The 21,737-nt window shown below is 36.3% G+C and overlaps 1 protein-coding gene across 1 annotated transcript in view; it reads left to right on the top strand.

Moving 5' to 3' along the window:
- Positions 1-21,737, top strand: part of LOC150093712 (centrosomal protein of 290 kDa-like) — a 462,999-nt gene that overhangs the window by 360,317 nt on the left and 80,945 nt on the right. Inside the window, exon 22 of the mRNA XM_090412505.1 lies at positions 3,044-3,286. Within this exon, the coding sequence (XP_090268631.1) occupies positions 3,044-3,286 (243 nt within the window). The remainder of the gene's footprint in view (positions 1-3,043; positions 3,287-21,737) is intronic.

The raw sequence follows: 21,737 nt of genomic DNA, 5'->3' as shown, positions 1-21,737 counted from the left end.
TCCATACATTAAAGGGATATCAGACAAAATAAACAGAATACTACAAAAATACAACCTTAAAGCCACCTTTAAACCTCCTGCAAATTTAAAGAACTTACTCAACTCATCCAAGGATCCACTTGGCCCACCACCCCCTCTTCTGGCCTACCCTGGAGCATACCGTATTCATTGCACCTGTAATTTGCCCTGTATATGGGAAACAGGATGCACAATTCCTATCAGAAAAAAGGAACATAAACGACACATTAAGTATAATAACTATGGTCAAGCTGGTCTTTCTGATCTTGCCCTGAACATTTTACATAGAATTGACTAGAAAAGCACCTGTTGTTTACATCACACCAAAACATGGCATGAATGTAAATTTAAGGAGGTCTGTGAGATTCTTATCAATCATCCTAATCTTAACAATAACGATGTTCTAAAAATTCCAAGCATATGGAAGGCACATATTCTACCCACTTAACCTTTCTCCCTAAGAGTTAATTATAAATAGGATCATAGACAATCCAGGATTCTAAATCTAATATAACAGTTGTCAGGTTAAATTAGGGCATCATTTTTACTGTAACAAAACTATCTACATGAAAGAATGTTTCTCTGATGCTGTCTTAGACTATAGCTTTGATGTAGTTAATTTATTTTATTTCATTTATTTATTGTAATTTTATTTTATTTTTACTAGAGGTCAGGCCAGTAGAATAACCGAAATCATTGTCTCTTGAGCATACCATGTGAAATGTAATTTAGGTTGTCTCTGAATTTATATGTGTATACTCGAGATGATGACCTTAATATGAAAGTCAAATCTTTGGGAAATTAAAATAATTATATATAGCATGGTTATATATAATTATAAAATCCATAATTTGCGTAAAATGAATGCTGATCACCGTGTAACACTGAAGGAAAAAATAATGAATAGAGTTATAGATAGGGGGACATCCATGTCTAGTTCATTGGTTAATTTCTCTCCAAGATAGTAGAGTTAAGTTGTATCTGTTTCATTATCTTATTATACCATTTTGTGTTTGTCTTTCTTGTAATATCTTAAATAAAATGTGTGTTTTTTTTTTTACCTTATCCATTGCTTTTTCAAAATCAGTAAATATGATATGTGTTTCTAGACTCACATTTCACATTCACTAGTTTCTGCTTTCTTTTACCTTCCTTTACTTCTTTGCATGTTTTCTTCCCTCTTTTTATTTTTCTGCTATTTGCCAAATGCTTTTGTAGTGTGATTATCAAATTGTTTGGTGGTGCAATCATTGATCGCTTAAAATTTCAAACATAGTACTACACTCCTCTTTTCTACTGCTTTTATGTCACCTTTCACAATTATTAGAGAGGTAAAACTTTTGAACACTATCTTGCATGCCAGTACCTCAATATTTTCTTGTGTTCCTCCTAGCATGCATTACTACCTGCCATGCCATCTCATTTGCAAATTCATTTGAAATTCTTCTTGCATTCAGTAGTTTATGATCCTTAGAGTGCCTGATCAGCACACATTTATGACACATTCTAGCATCATCATCTCCTTTTCCCTACAAACTATGCATGTTCACTAATACTTTAAGGCCTCATAATGTTTTAATGTTAATAAATGCTATTTGTTATGTTTGCAGTCACATGTGTGTTGCAATATATGGTATGGATGGAACTGTGTTTTAAGAAGAAAACAAGAATTGGCATTTGAGGGGAGGGTGATGAACTGATGGTGCATTGAGATTTGTGAAAGCTACACAGTGCATTACAGCTGTGATATTGAATACACTGACATAAAGAGATAAAGAATTGGTTGTAGCCATATGCAAGACCTTGATCAAATTACACATGAACTGCTATGCACTCCATGTGTAATCTGATTAAGATGTGATTTCCAGTCAGACATTGAAAAAGTAGTTAAGTGTACAAATGTAAAAAGAAATTGTAGGAAGGCCTGTGTAGTAGTCATGTAAACATGTCCATTTTCTTCCATAGCACTAGGCTGCCTGAAGAAAGGCTGTTCTAAATTTGAGAAAATAATAATAAAAATAAAGAAATTATATATATATATATATGGGGGGGGGGGCTGAAAAGTTCCGATAAACACCTAGAACAAAAATGACTGGTACAACAAGGGAAGACTTTTTTCTCTGAGGATTGTAACAAGTGTATAACACTTCGTGGAAGGATATGTAGAATAATGTGCAGTTTACATGGTTCTACCTCAATTTCTTCATCACAGCTTCTCAAGGGACTTGAGAAGCTGTGATGCATCTGTCTCAAGGGACAAGGTGTATATCAACTACTGTACTACTTAAATTAGTGATATAATAGATCCACATTTCAGTGGTCATGGTATGGTCTTGCTAACTTATGCTAGGCATGTTATTATATGTAGGCACCTTCAGGGAGTTAAGGATTCATCGAGGAATGACCATGGAAGGTGTAATTCTTTGATACCTTCAATATCTCTACTTAAAAACATTCAGCGATGATGCAGTGAATGCTTTTAATTTGAGATATGATAAGTATCACAATATCCAATGGGAGCTTATTCCATTCACTCACCATACATTATGAACAAAACCTGGACCTCACATTCTTCCTGACCATATCCTTGTAGGGATGACCCCCAAATTCTCTCCCCAACATGCCATGAGCTGCAAAATTTCTCATGTATCCATGTTGTAAGAACCTCTGAGAAACTGGTATGTTTCTATCATATCTCCGCTTCTCCTTTTGCCACTCAAAGTAAAAAAAAAATTAAAATATTATGTACTATTAAAAATTGGTAATTCTAATTAAATTAGGCACGTGGTACCTTTAAGATCATGAATTTTGTTTCTAATTGGAATAACATTGAAAGTGAGCTGGTTATAAAAAGTCCTGAGAAGTAATTAAAAATATCTCATTACTGTGAGTGAGTCAGTAATTTCTTCTAATCTTTATTTTATATTATTTTATTTATTTGTTTTACATATTAGTTATGAAAATTGAAACAAATGCAGTAATTATGCTTTTATAAAATTACATTTATCATTTCTTTCCTCTCCAGACAAAAATAGTTTACACGAATGTGAAAACACATCCTGTAATAAAGAATTAGCATTTATGGAAATGAAGGAATTAAATGAAAGAGAGCGTGCAGATCATGCTCAGGAAATGATTAATAAACAAAAAGAAGTGATCCAAAAGTTAGAAACCAGGAACTTAGAATTAGAGGAGAAATTGCAAAAGGCAACAGAAACTAACTTGGAACTACAGCATTTAGAAAGAGAGATGAAGCATCGCTTAACTAGTAAGTAAAGCATGACCCAAATTCTAGTTACTTAGAAAAAAACCTATTTAATTATTAATTATATGACGAGCCAAAGGCTTCAATTCGGCGATGAACTTATTTAAGTTAAGGGATATTACATCCCACATTGTTTCTTAGCCGAATAAGAAACTATATAAAGTTCGGCGATTCCAAGCGTAAGCAAATACCTGGATAGTGCAACACCTGACCCATTTGGTAGTGCAAACTGAGGCAACTCATAGTAAGGGTGGAGCAAGCTCCGATCACTACAGCTCCTAGGAACTAAGTTCACATTATGGGTAAATACTAAGAATAGTGATCAGAGCTTGCTCCACCCTTACTATGAGTTGCTTCAGTTTTCACTACTAAATGGGTCAGGTGTTGCACTGTCCAGGTATTTGCTTACGCTTGGAATCGCCGAACTTTATATAGTTTCTATATTCGGCATGAAACTCTTTAAGTTTCTTATTCGGCTAAGAAACAATATGGGATGTAATATCCCTTAACTTAAATAAAAAACTATTTAATTATATTATTATCATCATCAGACCTCCATGGAGTCAGAAGACTAATTGTAGGAAGTGCCATTCACACAGCTCACTATACTGTGACTTAAATGCATTTAAGTCATGGTATATGCATTTACATCCCCTCCTCCAATACACAACCTACTGATACCTATCAGGTAGCCAGTCTCTAATCCAGTGCACTAATTTACTACCCAACCCCATCTTTTCCAGTTTAACTACTAGTTTGTCATGTGGTGATCTAATGAAAGCCTTTGTAAATCTAAATATACTATTGTATATGCATTCCCTTGTCTAGTGTATTTATCTCCTTGTTATAATAAGTAAGCAGATCGCAAAAACATGATTGTCCCTCAGCAAACTCATGCTACCCATTAAAGAAAATTCTACTTCTCCACCACTTTGATCACAACTCCAGACAAGCAGATTGACCTATAATTAGAAGCCTTAGTTTTACACCTCCTTTATAAAGCAGAACAATTTTGTCATCTTTCCCTTCCTTTGGGACCTGGTCTAATCTAAGACTCATGTTGAAAATTTGGTTAAAGCTGTTGTCAATTCCCTGGAACATTCCCTCAAAACATGCTATGATATACCATCACATCTAATGGCCTTGTTAACAACAAGCTTACTCAATTCCTCATATACCTTCTGTTCACTCACTTTCAGTGGTTCTTCCCCCATTCCCACTGCTCTCAAGTTCTGCATTATGTTATAATATCAAGGATGGAATACTTGAATGAACTGCTCATACAATACCTCTACTATATCATCCTGAGTGTTTATCATTCTTCGATCATCAGTGATCAATATCATCGTCCCAAAACCATTCTTCCTTCTACTGATAACATATCGAAACAACTCGCTAGGACTTTTTTAGCGTCGTTTGCTAACTCCTGCTCATACCGCACTTGTGCTACCTTTACTAAGTGAGTCACTTCTCCTTGCTTGCTCTTTCTATTCATCATGTAACTGATTATCTCCACTGATCTTGTGCTACGTCCGCAATGTGTTTTTCTTCCAGATTGCATTCTTCACCTCTTCATTCATCTATTTTACACCGACCTTATTTAATCTCCTCACCTTTGGAATACACTCAGTCATTGTCACTGCCAGATAATTTCTGAGAAGAGAACAAGCAGCATTGATTTCCTTTTCATATAATTCCTCATTCCATGATATCAATGCAAGCTGCTTCCTGAGTTTGTCAGGAAGTTTATAGTTCCACATATAACTGTTTCTGACAGAAGTCCTTATATGAAGTAATCACTTGGGCACCACCCAAGTGATTACTTCATGGTCACTTTCACCAACTGGAGGATGATGTGACACTTTGTTTACAACAATATCATCTGATGAGATAATAAAATCCAAGACACTTGATCCATGTGTGGCCTTCTGTTACATACCGATTAAGGTAATTATCGCTTAAAAATTCAAGAAATTCATTTTCTTTGGTTCCTGATGCTGTCTGTTCATTTCAGACATTGAAATGAATGGACATAATTGAAATTGTCCATAATGATCACCCTTTTCTTATTAGCCAGATCAGTTTGTCTGAACATTTCCTTCTCACTGCCTTCCACATTAACAGGTTTATAGTAATACCCTACAAAACATTTCATCCTGTCCAACTCCACTTCAAAAGGTTTATAGTAATACCCTACAAAACATTTCATCCTGTCCAACTCCACTTCAAACTATATTCTATGTAACCTATGTGACAGTTTTTCTTTTTATGCTGCTCTTTAAATTCCTTATTCATCCATTTAACTCTTTTGTTATTTATTCTCCTAATCCTGAGAATGTATTCAGATATATCTGCTTTGAGACATCCTTTGACCGCTTTGCAAGCACTGCAGATTCTTCTTTCAATTCTTCATTGCAGGTTACTTCATCTGAAAGCTGTCTTCAATTCAGTCATAATCGCTTGTGTTATAGTGCTGCTCAAATATCCCTTATTATCGAAAGCTTTCAAATGATTTGCCATCTCTTAATGTAAAACTGTGCAATCATTCTCGCTAGTTAAACAAAAAATAGGAAACTGGTGTACCTCTAGAGTTCTGTGCTTTCCCCTACACTCTTCCTTCTATATCAATGACCTTCTCTTTCTGATATCCAATCCTATTCATGGCTTTGCTGATGGCAGTACTCTCTATTCCTCTTTTTCATTTTCAAAACCTTGTAGTGCTCAGGCAATTCACACTCCCAAATCTTCTTTAATTAATGCCTTAAACACTGTCTCATTGCCATTTTAAAATAGAGTGAGGATTATTATTATTATTATCCAGGCCTCCATGAAGTCAAAAGACTCATCATAAGGATAACCTAGTGAATTTTAATGCTACTGCAATCCTGTCTTATTTCTATAAAGAAGGAGTATGTCTCACTCTCCTTCACTTTGACAATATTTTGCTAGCCAATCACGATCACTTTTCTCCTTTTGGATTAGCTCATCTAACCTATCCTGGCATAAGCATTACATCTGTAGTCTTTTCAGCTTGGTATTCTTTTCCATTCCGAACATAACTTTTCTCCTGCTCAACTCCTGATATTTTATAAAGCTCAGATATGCTGACCTTAGAATACTGTTCCTACATTAGGGGTGGTACACCTAAGTCCTCTCTCAGAATGCTTGATTGTATTCAGAAATGAGCAGTTGGCTTAATTGATGACCACCACTCAGTGATTCCCTCCAATCGCCTTCCTGTGAGTACTCTTTAGCTGCATTATATCTTTCCTGTAGGTATTTTCATGGGCACTACTCCACTGAAATGGCTGCTGCAATTCCTCTACTTTCCTCTAATCTACAGCATCAACACCCATATACAATTCAATACCAAGTTCATTGAACCAATGTCTCATTTTCCGCCTTCATTCTTTACACCTCTGCTCTTTGGAAAAGTTTTCTCCATACTGCCACAATGATTATAATCCTCAATTCTTCAAGAAAGAAACATATCAATGAATTCCTTTCTTATTTCTAACTGCTTGTCCACACATGGCACTGTCATGCTATAGGTCATGGGACCTCATGTGTGAGACTGATAAAAAGCTGTTACTAGATCTGATATTCTTGTACTGCAAGTCCCTTTCATCATGTGTTAAAATAATTACCTGTCAGTAATTCTATAAATTCTCTTTTTCTTGTCTTACATAACTTATCCTGTTTATTCTCTCCCACAAACCTCTACCTCCCAGACAACCTTGATTATTGATCCATCTCTCACCACTTTTACCCACTCTCTTTCACAAAGTTAGTTTCTTTTGTTGTATTTTTTCAAGTATTTGCATAGTCACTTCATGTCCACTGAATTCCACTGTTCATTAGAATTGTCAGTAATAATTTCCTACTTTTTTTTTTTTTGAACTGTTAAAAAATATGCAGCAGCAGCTTTTGAGCATTCCTTCACAGTTCAACTCCAAATGCACATGATAGATTTTTTTTTTTTTTTCCGCTCTACATAAGAAGGAAGACTGTCTTTTGGAACAGTGTTTCTTCATATGTATTTTCTTAAGGGTGCAATCCATAAACCTTCAAATTCAATGTTAACATTCTAACAGATAACATCCACCTGGAAGATCATAAAAAATACATTCGCTACTATTATTATGGCAAGTCAGGACTGGCAGACCATGCTTTGGACACCTCTTCACACAGGATTAGATGGAAGAAAATGGATGTGCTATTTAGAAGTCGTTACAGATCTGAAAGATTAATTTGATTTTTGATTTTGATTAATTTGCTAAATATTTATACTTATAAATTTATAAGTATAAATTTATAAATATTTATGAGACTGTTATCCTAAGAGCAACTCCCACATAGCTGTAATTTTTTTTTTACATTAGAATGCACCAAAATAGGACTTTAGATCTTTTGTCTATTACAACTGTATTGTTTCACTTACTCACTACCGTGTATATGAAACTGTTGCGCTATGATGATGTTGATTTGAAATTCAGCAAAATATAAGCAGTTAATAAAACATCTTTTGATAAAATTGTTTGGTGTTGTTAATATCGTTAAAAATAAGTCATCAATCTTAACATGTTTCTTCTTTTCCTTCATCTTCATGCCCATCCATTTAAGTTCAGGAATCTATAGTACCAATGTACTATAAATTCCTGAATTTAATACTTTCTTAAGGGCACTCACTGACTCAAGTAATGCCAGATGTTTTAAAAAATCAAAATCTTCTTCCCCTGTTATATCAATAGGAACATTAGAAGCTTCTTAACATGTACTATTTTTTTTTTCAGGCCTAGCTTAATGTGTATATATTATATGTGTGTGCATGTGTAGACACACACACCTCTTGAAGTAGTTATGGTACTTCTCTGTCATAACAATAGTAGAGAGGTGATATACAGGGTGTTCGGGATAAATTTGACAGTTTCGTAAGGAAAAAGAAAATCTTCTTTGTATCTATTAAATTTAATGAATTGACAAAAAAACATTACAGGCAGAGTTAATTACAATACTATCAACAAGATTTACTCAAAATAACCACCATTAGCATCGATCACAGCTTCAATTCTGCTTCGGAACTTCGAACAAGCTGATGCTACAGTCTCCCTGGGAAGGGCCGCAAAAACTGTTTTAATTTTATCCATTAACTGGGCTTTTGTATTACTGGAAGTGCGATTGGTGTCTTTTTCAACTGCGCCCCATACAAAATAATCCATGGGGTTAAGGTCTGGGGAGTTTGGAGGCCAAACATTTGGACTGGTGAAGTCGTAGAAATTTTCATACATCCATTTTTGACTTTTCCCAGAGGTGTGGCAAGGGGCCGAATCCTGCTGCCATACATACGGCCTACCATTGGCTACCCTTGTTATCCAGGGCTTGACTACAGTTAGCAACTCCACGAACAAAGCCCGAATTCCAATGCCAGGGTTCTTCAACACCTGTTCCTGCAGATTTGCGAGGAATTCTGCTGTACGAACGCAATCAGATCGTCTGCTAGGGATCTTTCTTCTTGCTACATCCTCGTAGTCACCATTGCAAGTCTCTAGTTCATGCCTGATTGTTTTTACTGTATTCAGGGAGCATTGGGCAGCAGTCGTAATATCCTTATTTTGATGGCGGGCACGAATCATCATGATACAAGTTATTCTCTTCCATGATTCAGGTGGGTTCCAGCTATCCATCCTTTCTGACATCTTGTATATGAATGAAGAAGGGTCCAAACTTTTAAATGAAGAGAAGTGTGTGTTAATACATGTAACTTACGGAAAAATATAATTAATTATAAATATGTCAAATTTATCCCGAACACCCTGTACATGGAATTTATATAGAATTTTTATCCACTTAATTTCTATACGTGGAATTTATTATGAAAATTTTATTTCTATTTACTTATTCTTCATTGTTCATTTATAAAACATTTCTGGAACTGATCTCAGCTTTTCTAGCTGCTTTATTCCATTTTTAGTTTTATAATCCCACTTAATGATTTTATTAATAATAATTGTTGCCCTGTTTGTTTTTATTATGCTTGTCCTCTGATTTTTCAGAGGTTTATTCTTATGTCACATTTCTTTCAAAACTTAACTGCTCATCCATTGAACTCCAGTCATGTTTTGAAATGTAAATAAATTTAATCATTTTATTATGTACAATATCCTTAAATGCATCCTGTTTGCTGTTGATGTGTTTTCCCCTTGTTCTATTACCTGGAGTATACTTTAGTTACCCAGTTTACAACATTTATTATCTGTTTCTGTTCTCATACCCTCAGAATCAGTTTTCTTAAAGTTTAAACCTTGTTGCTTCCTTGTCACTACTATTCATCTTCATTTCAATACTGTAAGGTAGGGATCACTGATATATAATCTATTCTTAATATCATCATTAATTTCCTGATATGTACTCTCAGAGGGTGTTCAGGCTACTATGACTGCACCACATGATTAAGTTTATATCAGTAACAATCTACTATCAACAATTTTCCTTCAAATTAGTCTAATACTTGTCAGCACTTCCATACTGTCATATTCTTGGTATTGGATGGGATATCACCATATATATGGCCAGCCTGGCTGGCCGAGTGGTTAGCTTATCAGCTCCCCAGCCAAAAGGCTGCGGGTTCATATCCTGCCGTGGGCATGGATGTTTGTGATTGTCTGTGGAAATACTGGTGGTGGTCAGCGATAGATGCCATTGGTGTGGTTGCAGTCAGCTGGTGGATTGTGAGTGGTGAAGACAGAGCTGTAGAGCAAATGCCCTCCCTCGATGAGTCTTTAGACTCCCTGGAGATGACAAATAATAATAATATGGATATGTACCTTTGACTGAGTTATCCAACAGAAGTTTGGAAACAGGAAGTGTCCCAGAAAAGTGGAAAGAAGGAAACATACTGCCACTTCATAAGAAAGAATCCAAGTCAGTAATATCAAAATGTAGGCCATTGTGTATATCAAGTGTAGTGGTGAAGTTGTTAAAGGGGCTGGTTAGAGATGGAATACAAACGATGATTGATGAGAATGGAAGTCTTTTGAGAGAGCAGTGTGGGTGTGCTCCTATTGCTTCTGCCTTAGTATCTCCACGGTTGGATCTGCCTCCCACTGACGAGACCTCAATAAAGGTTGAAACCAGTCTGGGTAGTGGCCCTTCCCTTAATGCATAGTAGTATACATGTCTGCAAGGAGATGTGCTTTGCATTATGGGAGATACTGAGACAAGGAGTGATGAGAGCTTGGTCCACCTTTGCTTGGTGTTGCAGTACCTTACCTCAGTCCTGAAGATATTTTCAGGCGCAAACTTTGTTTGCTTACATTTGGATAAAGGATTAAACTAAATTTATTATAGTCTAACCAAGTGCAAAATAAACTTCCAACATCTTTCTCTAAATCCAGAGTAATTCAATAATAAGGTGGTACACCTGTTGGCGACTCCTATAGGTAAATATGACCTCTCCTATTGCTTCTGCCTAAGTATCTCCATGGTTGGATCTGCCTCCCACTGACGAGACCTCAATAAAGGTTAAAACCAGTCTGGGTAGTGGCCCTTCCCTTAATGCATAGCAGTATACATGTCTGCAAGGAGATGTGCTTTGCATTATGGGAGATACTGAGACAAGGAGTGATGAGAGCTTGGTCCACCTTTGCTTGGTGTTGCACTACCTTACCTCAGTCCTGAAGATATTTTCAGGCGCAAACTTTGTTTGCTTACATTTGGATAAAGGATTAAACTAAATTTATTATAGTCTAACCAAGTGCAAAATAAACTTCCAACATCTTTCTCTAAATCCAGAGTAATTCAATAATAAGGTGGTACACCTGTTGGCAACTCCTATAGGTAAATATGACCTCTCCTATTGCTTCTGCCTTAGTATCTCCACGTTTGTGTCTGCCTCCCACTGACGAGACCTCAATAAAGGTCGAAACCGGTCTGGGTAGTGGCCCTTCCCTTAATGCATAACAGTATACATGTCTGCAAGGAGATGTGCTTTACATTATGGGAAATACTGAGACAAGGAGTGCTGAGAGCTTGGACCACCTTTGCTCAGAGTTGCCTGGTGTTGCACTACCTTACCTCAGTCCTGAAGATATTTTCAAGCGCAAACTTTGTTTGCTTACACTTGGATAAAGGATTAAACTAATTATTATAGTGACTAGCATATTGATCCCACATAAAAAACTGCTGTTGAAATTTCATAAGATGGGGTTGAATAGTCATTTAGTAGCTTGGTTACAAAGCTTGTTGACTAATAGGATCCAGTGAGTTCTGTATAGTGGGGCAGTGTCCCAGAAAAGGAAGGTGACAAGTGGGGTGCCACAGTGTTCTGTTCTTGGACCACTGGTGTTTAACATATATATTAATGATATAGTTACAGTGTGAAAGGAGACATTCAGTTGTTTGTTGATGATGCTAAATTAAGAAGAGTAATATCAGGAAATTATGATGTGTTGTTGTTATAAGAGAATTTGAATAGGTTAGTGCTCTGGGCTGAAGAATAATGATGCTATTTCACTGTTAATAAGTGTAAAGTTATATCCAGACTTTTAATTAGACAAACCTTGTAGTGCTCAAATATTAGAATCCTCAAGATTTACCATGATCAACAACCTGAATTCAGATCTTCTAGCTACAAGAGTTGTCTGAAATGTTCTTGGAATCGACCATAGATGGCAACACTATTGGCAAGATTTTTTTTTTTTCCCCTAAGTTGGTACATCTGTCATATGCATCCATGTGAAATTGCAAGTCATTCTATCAAGTTGTTTGTTTTATACAGATGTATGAAGCAAAAGTGTTGTAGGTATCCCTTGAAATGGATTAAATTGAGTATCATGCAGTTATAAAATTCATTGTAAAAGAAGGTTTAATGGCAAAAGAAATTCATTCAAAGTTCATAAAAGTTTATGGGCACACACCTCCTTCATTCTCTACAATTAAGAAGTGGGCTGCCAGGTTTAAATGTAGCCATATCAGCCTTGAAGATGCTCCACGATGTGGGGTGCTTAAGGGTCAAAGCTGTATAACTGAGAGGAGACCTCCACATAGCCTTTAAAGGAATGCGGAGAACCGACCAGGGCTTCTGACCTAATGTCCAATCCTCACCTTCTCGTGGTGCACCCTGTTGGGTATCTACTTTGATACTGAACGAACGAGGATGGGCTGGCAATTTGGGATTTAGCCGACCAAATTGTATTCTTATTGGTTAAACCAAAATAAAAAATGATGGTACAACATGACAAAATTTCATGCCGGCTGGGGCGTCGCCCGGTTAAACAAGGCCCCCGTTGTTTTCGCCAGGGAACCAGGGCGAACAGCGAAAAGTCAGCTACTGGAACAAATCTGAAAACAAACCCCAACTCAACATCACCAGAGTTAAAGATCGGTACTATCAACGTAAGAAGCCTGAATGGCAAAGAAATGGAGCTAGCTGAGGAATTAGATAAGTACCAGATCGACATAATAAGGGTGACTGAAACAAAAAAGACCAAAACTGGTGAGATCTTTCTGAGCAATAAATACAAAATGTTATATTCAGGCAATAACAATCAAGGAAAAGAAGGAGTAGCCATAGTATTCAACACAAAATACGAGGCTAATCTTCTTGAATGGCAGTCAGTCTCAAGTAGAGTAATGTGGGCAAATATGAGAATGGGGAACTGGACAATGAGACTTATTTGTGCCTATGGTCCCACAGAAGGTTCTACTAAGGTAGAAGTGGAGGAATTTTTTGACGCTTTAGAAAAAGCAACTGACACAATGAAAAATGAAAAGTTGGTCTTTGTTGGGGATCTAAATAGCACAGTAGGAAATGATTGTGAGACATACAAAAATATTTTGGGAAAATTTGGAGAAAAGAGCAAAGCTAATAATAATGGCAAATATCTGTCGGATTTCTGCTCAGGACATGGACTGGTTATTACTAACACCATGTTCCAACATAAAAATGTGCACAAATTCACATGGAGAGAAGAGGCTAGGAATAAGAAAAGTCTCATTGACTATGTTATTGTTGATAGTGATGTTTTCTCCCTGGTGCAGGACACCAGAGTGTACAGAGGATTTGAAATTGGAAGTGATCACTATTTAGTCTTGAGCACGATAAAATTAAATTTCATATTGAAAAGAATAACATGTAAGAATGTTTTAAAGCGAATAAAAGTTGAGCAGCTCTCAGATGTGAACTGTAGGCTAAAATACACAAAGATTATTGAAGAAAAAATGAAAGAGTTTGAGAACAGGAATCAAACCTTGGAGATTCAGTGGCAAACTCTGAAGAAAACATTGATTGATTCTGACAGAGAGGCATATGGTGAGGTTATCTGTAAGGATAAAAAAATCAGAACTCCCTGGTGGACACAGGGAGTTAAAGAGGCAGTGAAGTAAAAGAAGAAAGCATACCAAAAGTTCCTGTCAAATAAGTCAGCTTGTGCTCTTAGAGAATATAGAGACAAATGCAAGAATGCTAAACACTGTGTAAAACTAGCTAAACAAAAGTCATGGGAGGACTTTGGCAAGAATATAGAAAATAAATATCAAGAAGGTGACAAAATATTCTGGAGGTTGTTGAAGAAGCTTAAGAATGGAGGAAAGAGTGCTGTAAAAGGAATTAGAGATGATAAAGGTGACATGAAAACGGAAGAAAAAGATATCCTTGAAGTATGGAGTAATTACTTTGAAAAACTGCTAAATGAAACAAGCAGTGATGACAGCACAGTGGTAAAAAAACACTGACCAGGCATGCAGTCAGGAATACATATCCATACTAGAAGTAGAAAAAGCCATCAAAGGCTTGAAATGTGGAAAAGCAGCAGGAGTAGATGATATTCGACCAGAAATGCTGAAGTATGGTGGTGTAAGAGTCTTACAGTGGCTGCACTGCATAGTTCAGAAAGCCTGGACAGAGGGACGAATTCCCGATGATTGGAGCAGAGCTCTCATAGTACCCATATATAAAAAGGGAAATAAAACTGAATGTCAGAGGTATTTCCCTACTGAGTGTTCCTGGCAAGATCTATGCAAGTATACTTGAGAAACGGTTGAGAAGAATTGTGGAAGAAAAGCTTGGTGAAGAACAAGCTGTATTCAGGCCAAATAGAGGCTGGCAGGATGAGATCTTCACTTTACGACAAATAGTCAAGAAAGCCTGGGAATATAACAAAGATCTGTATTTAAGTTTTGTCGATTTGGAAAAGACATATGACAAGGTGCCAAGAGAGAAGCTATTCAATACGCTGCAGTTATATGGTGTCAATGGGGCATTATATCAAGCAGTACTTAGTCTTTATTTGAGTTGTAAGTCAGCAGTTAGAATTGAAGGAAGTACTGGAAGATGGTTTAATGTTAAATCTGGTGTGAGACAAGGATGTTCATTATCCCCTCTGTTATTCATTATCTATATGGATCACATTATGAAGGAAAGTGGTATTAAACATGATATCAAAATTGGAGATGTTAATGTCAGCTCTTTGCTTTATGCGGATGATATTATACTTCTAAATAAATCTGCTACAAGTCTGCAAGATTCTCTGACTGAATTGAATAGCTGTTGTAATAGATATGGTATGAAGATCAGCAATAAAAAGACAAAGACAATGAAAATAGGCAGAATCATTGAAAATGTCAACTGTGTTGTGAATGGAGAACCTGTGGAACAAGTAAAACATTTCAGCTATTTAGGCACGATTTTTACTGAAGACGGTAAATTAAATATAGAAATAGACAACAGAATCAGCAAAACTGGTATGGTGGGAAGTCAATTGAATAAATTCATATGGAATAAGAGAGAAATTAGTCGGAACACTAAATTAGCTGTATACAAGACAGTGTTCAAACCAGTTTTAACTTATGGATCTGAGAGCTGGGTCAGAAGTAAAACACTTGACCAAAGACTAGAGACCACAGATATGAGAGTCCTGAGAAAGATTATAGGCATGAACAGATGGCATCAATGGCAATATCATATTAAAACGAGGATATTAGGAAAGAACTTGACATTGTCAGCATCCAGGAATGCGTTAGCAGAGTTAATCTCAGGTGGTATGGTCACTTAAACAGAATGGGCGAGGAAAGATTAGCAAAACAAGTGTTCTCTGCCAGGTTGGCAGCAAAATGACCCAGAGGAAGACCAAGATATAGGTGGATTGATACAGTACAAAGTGCTTTAGACAATAGAAATATAAGATCTGATAATGTTGGAGTCTTGACAAGTAACAGACTGATTTGGAGGAAAATTGTAGATAGGAAATTCATAATGAGGTAATTTTTTTCATGTAGTACTATCATATCCTGTACACCCCTTGAGGGTACATGGCAGGAATTTGATGATGATGATGATGATGATGAGATGCTCCACGTGAAGGACATCCAAAAAAGTGTAACAACACCAGATATCATTGATCAAGTGCATAATATGGTATTGGATGACTGGCAAGTCAAAGTGCATGAAATTGCTGAGACTATAGTCATTTCAAAACAACATGTAGGATATATTTTGCATGATGGATGCAGCGCTTGCTCACAGCAGATCAAAAAGGCACCATAATGAAAATTTTTGAACAGTGCTTGGAGCATTTTAACAAGAATAAAAAATGATTTTGTGTGTTGGTTTATTACTATGGATGAGACTTGGATTCACCATTACACACCAGAATTCAAACAACAGTCAAAACAGTGGGCAGAAACCAATTGTTCAGCACCAAAGAAGGCAAAATCGGTTCTATCAGCAGGAAAGTTCATGGCATCGGTGTTTTGGGATGCTAAAGGCATTTTGTTTATTAATTATCTCGAAAAGGTAAAACAGTAACTGGGGAATATTATTTCTATATTTTTACTAGACTAGATGAAAAAATTTGTGAGAAACGACCCTGTTTACAGAAGAAAAATATCATCTTTCATCAGGACAATGCACCTGCCCACAAAGGTGTTTTGGCAATGGGAAAATTAAGGGATCTGCACTATGAATTGTTGAAACATCCACCCTATTCCCCAGATTTGGCTCTCTCTGACTTCTGTCTCTTCCCAAAACTAAAACTGGCCTGATTGGCTGAGTGGTCAGCATATCTGCCTCCAATCAAAAGGCTGCAGGTTCGAATCCTGGCATGGGTATTGATGTTCGTGATTGTCTATGAAAATACTAGTGGTGATGATGGGTGGTAGACGGCATTGGTGTATATAATGACGGTAGTTGTAGTTCGTTGTAGTTGGAGGATTGAGTAGTGGAGACAGAGAGTTGTAAAGTGCCCTCCCTCGATGAGTCTTCGGACTTCCTGGAAGTGTTACGTAATAATAATAATAATAGAACTCTTCCTTGCTGGTCAGCATTTTTCTTTGAATCAAGATGTGAATGCAGCTGTAGAGAGGTATTTTGCAGATCTTACTGAGAATCACTACAGGGATGGGATAATGGCACTGGAGCATCGCTGGAATAAATGTATTAGGCTTAAGGGAAATGATGTGGAAAAATAAAAATAAGTTTGAAGTTATAAATTAGTTTTTTCATTAAGTAAATTAAGGGGATATTATAATTTAAATAATTTTACATCACCGAAGTGAAGCCTTTTGGCTCTTTATTTCAGTAAGTTTTTTCATTGTTAGGCTGAGAACTTTTCAGACCACCCTTGTATATCCTAGTGGGGCAAGGACTACCTTGTAAACTTCAATGCCACCAAAATTCAGGCCTGTCTGATCTCTTGCAAGAAAGAGCTCACATCCCTCCCCCTTGCCTTCAGTAATACTGAGATATCCAAACAATCAGAATTCTCTGCTTGGACTGACTTGCACCTCTGATCTTTCCTGGTACAACCACATTTCAACTATAGCTTCTGCAGCCACCAAAAACTTGGTGTACTTTTTTCCACAAGACACTTCACAACTGTTAATTCTATACAAAGTCCAAATCCACCCAGCAATGGAATAATGCTCCCATATTTGGAGGTGATGCACCAAAATCCTCTAAGATTGCTCGATTCTATCCAGAAGAGGGCATTCTGGCTAATTAATCATCAGTCTCTCAGATTCAGTTTCTGACATGTGTCTCTTACACAGATATTTTCATGGACAGTGCTCTGCTGAATTACCCACTATTATTCGTTCACTTTCATCTGAAATCATTAAAACTAGAGCCACATTAAAACAACACCCTTTTACACTCTATCTTGAAACTCACAGAACTATCTTCACTTCTGCCCCTTCATCCCATGTACTTCTGTCCTTTGGAACAGTCTTCCCCAACTCTGTCTACTCCAACGATTACAACCCTCAGTATCTGTTTAAGCAAAATGTAAACAGACACCTCTTTTCTTCTATTCCTCTTGCCTACACATGGCACTAATGTGCTATCTATCTAGTGACCTTTTGTCAGTAGATCACACACACACACACACATGTATTCATGAGCATTGACTCAGTTACTTTGATACATTTAGAAAGATATTTAATGACTAAAAAACCAATTAAAAGCTTTAATGATAAAAAACACAACTAGTTTCAAAGATACCTGATGAAGGCTGTAAAAAGCCTTCATCAGGTATCTTTTTAGGAAGAGGAAACAATAATAAAACCTGAAGATTCTAAAAAACTGAGAAGCACAGATAAATTGCAGTACATAATTGAAATAAAAAATGTTGTATTAACATCCAAGTTGTTCTATTTTACGTGCCATTGTTTGTTGTATGCGTGGTAGCAGACTCTCGAGAACACCAGTACTGAATAACAGCAGTATGGCTATCAGGGATGTTATAGCTTAAATTGTTGTTTAAATGTTCAGGATTAAGAACAATCTCCCTGGATTCCACTATCTTTCTTTCAAATTCATCATGGCAGCGGAAAATGTTTTCAGATCTATCCCAGGAAATTGAGTGACCTTAAAAATCATCATGAGGATTGTTAGAGAAGAGAATATGGCTGGATAAGGCACTGGCATGTGATCTTTTATAGGAGATGTCTGTTTTATGTTCCTCCATATGAAGTTCAATAGACTTATTAGTTTGACCATAATAAGGAACATTACGGTCACACCATAATTTATATACACCAGGACATTTCAGATTGTGATGCTTAGGCTTAGGATGGCTTATAAGAGATCGGATTTTCGGAAGTGTAGAACAAAATAAAATTCTTGGAAAATGGAGCAAAATATACACAAACCAGAGAAATACACATAACATATGCAACAAATTTTACAAGATGATTTGTTGCTGCTCTATCAAACCATATTTATTCCAGCATTACTCTCTCTCATGCCATAAAGGTGTAATTATATTTTAGTAAAGATAAAAAGCCAAAAGGCTAGTTTTCTGGCACCTTAATGTAGAAAATAAGGGGATAAACCATCCTTTGTTGTTTTATAGCCAGTAAGCGAAACTAAAGATCGATAACTACGATCTATATAAGTTTCCTACCGAAAAACTATCGGCGAAGGCAATTCGAAGTAAAGGTGGAGCAAGCTCCCTCACTATTCTTGATATTTTCTCATAATGTAAAACACAGCTGCTAGGAGATGTATTACTGTTTTACATTATGAGGAGAGGTCACTACCCAGACCGGTTTCAACCTTTTTTGAGGTCTCATCAGTGAGTAGGTAGACCTGGAAGATATCAAGCTTAGTGAAAAGAACTTACATACCTTCCCTATACGAATGCCATAAAGGTGTAATTATATTTTAGTAAAGATAAAAAGCCAAAAGGCTAGTTTTCTGGCACCTTAATATAGAAAATAAGGGGCTAAACCATCCTTTGTTGTTTTATAGCCAGTAAGCGAAACTAAAGATCGATAACTACGATCTATATAAGTTTCATGCCGAAAAACTATCGGCGAAGGCAATTTGAAGTAAACGTGGAGCAAGCTCCCTCACTATTCTTGATATTTTCTCATAATGTAAAACACAGCTCCTAGGAGATGCCTTCGCCGATAGTTTTTCGGCATGAAACTTATATAGATCGTAGTTATCGATCTTTAGTTTCGCTTACTGGCTGTAAAACAACAAAGGATGGTTTATCCCCTTATTTTCTATATTAAGGTGCCAGAAAACTAGCCTTTTGGCTTTTTATCTTTACTAAAATATAATTACACCTTTATGGCATTTGTATAGTGAAGGTATGTAAGTTCTTTTCACTAAGCTTTGATATCTTCCAGGTCTACCTACTCACTGATGAGACCACAAAAAAGGTTGAAACCGGTCTGGGTAGTGACCTCTCCTTATAATGTAAAACAGTAATACATCTCCTAGGAGCTGTGTTTTACATTATGAGAAAATATCAAGAATAGTGAGGGAGCTTGCTCCACCAATACTCTCTCTCTTCATACTTTTTTTTTTTTTTAAATTATGCCATCATAAATTCACTTATTCATGTTTAGACTTTATAGGATTGTGTGCTATTCACTGTACCAAGCAACTTATAGGACACACATATCACAAATGATGATGATGATGATCATCATCATCAAATTCCTGCCATGTACCCTTAAGGGGTGTACAGGATATGATAGTACTACATGAAAAAATTACATCATTACTAACTTCCTATCTACAATTTTCCTCCAAATCAGTCTGTTACTTGTCAAGACTCCAACATTATCAGATCTTATATTTCTATCGTCTAAGGCACTTTGTACCCTACCAATCCACCTATATCTTGGTCTTCCTCTGGGTCGTTTTCCTGCCAACCTGGCAGAGAACACTTGTTTTGCTAATCTTTCCTCTCCCATTCTATTTAAGTGACCATACCACCTGAGATTAGCTCTGCTAACTCATTCCTGGATGCTGACAATGTCAAGTTCTTTCCTAATATCCTCATTTTTAATATGATATTGCCATTGATGCCATCTGTTCACGCCTCGAATCTTTCTCAGGACTCTCATATCTGCGGTCTCTAGTCTTTGGTCAAGTGTTTTACTTCTGACCCAGCTCTCAGATCCATAAGTTAAAACTGGTTTGAACACTGTCTTGTATACAGCTAATTTAGTGTTCCGACTAATTTCTCTCCTATTCCATATGAATTTATTCAATTGACTTCCCACCATACCAGCTTTGCTGATTCTGTTGTCTATTTCTATATTTAATTTACCATCTTCAGTATTATTATTATTATTTTTTTTTTTTCAAAAAAAAAAAAAAATCACAAATGATAATTATTAATAATTCGTTTACCATTAATAAAAGTGTTTCTACTCACACTTATTCTTTCCTATTCTTACATGTCTTATAAATGATGGTTCACATAGTTTCATCTTTGAGTATTTTAGATATACTATCCAAATATAGCATTCTCCTTCATCGTTGTTCCTAAAACAAGCAGATTGTTCCCCAACTCTACACAGCAGTATTCAGTTATCCTGCAATTAATTGCATTAGACCAATTAAGATGAGCACTGATGCACTATGCACTCTCAGAATTGTCATACATCGATAAAGATGCAATCATACAGTCATGGGAGTCTGCAGAGGGGGGAGGCAAATGGGGCACTTTCCCCATGATCAAGTAAAAAATTCCACAAATTATAATCGTAAAGGTGATTACGATATGTAATTTTATACCCTCGACCCTGGGACGCTTTATCTGTCTTAAAATTTTATTATGGGTTGGCCTGTTTCGTCCCACGGTGGGATAGCCATAGAACACGTGTTCCATGTTCCTGTTTTTGATTCATCTTTTTCTGATTTGTGAAAAAAATGTTCAATGCTGTTGTGAACAGAGACCCGTTCATTTTCGCTCTGTGTCTAGTGAGTCACTGAGTGAAGTGTGAATTGTAAATTTATAGTGAAACAAATTTAAACAGAAAAATACATTTTAAAAGGTAAGTGTATGTAATTTAATATTATTTTACTTGTTAGTTTGTGATTTTTTTGCTTTTAAACTTGAAATAATTTAATTCAGGATTTTGGGATTAAGTAGTTGATTTTTAATAAAATATGCCAGTCAATTTTTTTATATATGAAATTGTGCTAAAAACTGTATTAATTCTGAATACTTTTCATCATCATCAAATTCCTGCCATGTACCCTCAAGGGGTGTACAGGATATGATAGTATTACATGAAAAAAATTACATCATTACTAACTTCCTATCTACAATTTTCCTCCAAATCAGTTGTGTTAAATCTTGTCAAATCTCCATCATTATCAGATCTTATATTTCTATCGTCTAAGGCACTTTGTACCATATCAATCCACCTATATCTTGGTCTTCCTCTGGGTCGTTTTCCTGCCAACCTGGCAGAGAACACTTGTTTTGCTAGTGTTCTCTACCATACCACCTGAGATTAGCTCGGCTAACGCATTCCTGGATGCTGACAATGTCAAGTTCTTTCCTAATATCTTCGTTTTTAATATGATATTGCCATTGATGCCATCTGTTCACGCCTCTAATCTTTCTCAGGACTCTCATATCTGCGGTCTCTAGTCAAGTGTTTTACTTCTGACCCAGCTCTCAGATCTATAATTAAAACTGTTTTGAAT

The sequence above is a fragment of the Typopeltis vanoorti genome, chromosome 23 (genome assembly GCF_054136105.1).
Source record: "Typopeltis vanoorti isolate ZY-2024b chromosome 23, IOZ_Tvanoo_1.0, whole genome shotgun sequence".
Classification (NCBI taxonomy): Eukaryota; Metazoa; Arthropoda; class Arachnida; order Uropygi; family Thelyphonidae; genus Typopeltis; species Typopeltis vanoorti.
The sequence above is the reverse complement of the archived record's forward strand: the minus strand, read 5'-3'. Positions and strand labels throughout refer to the sequence as shown.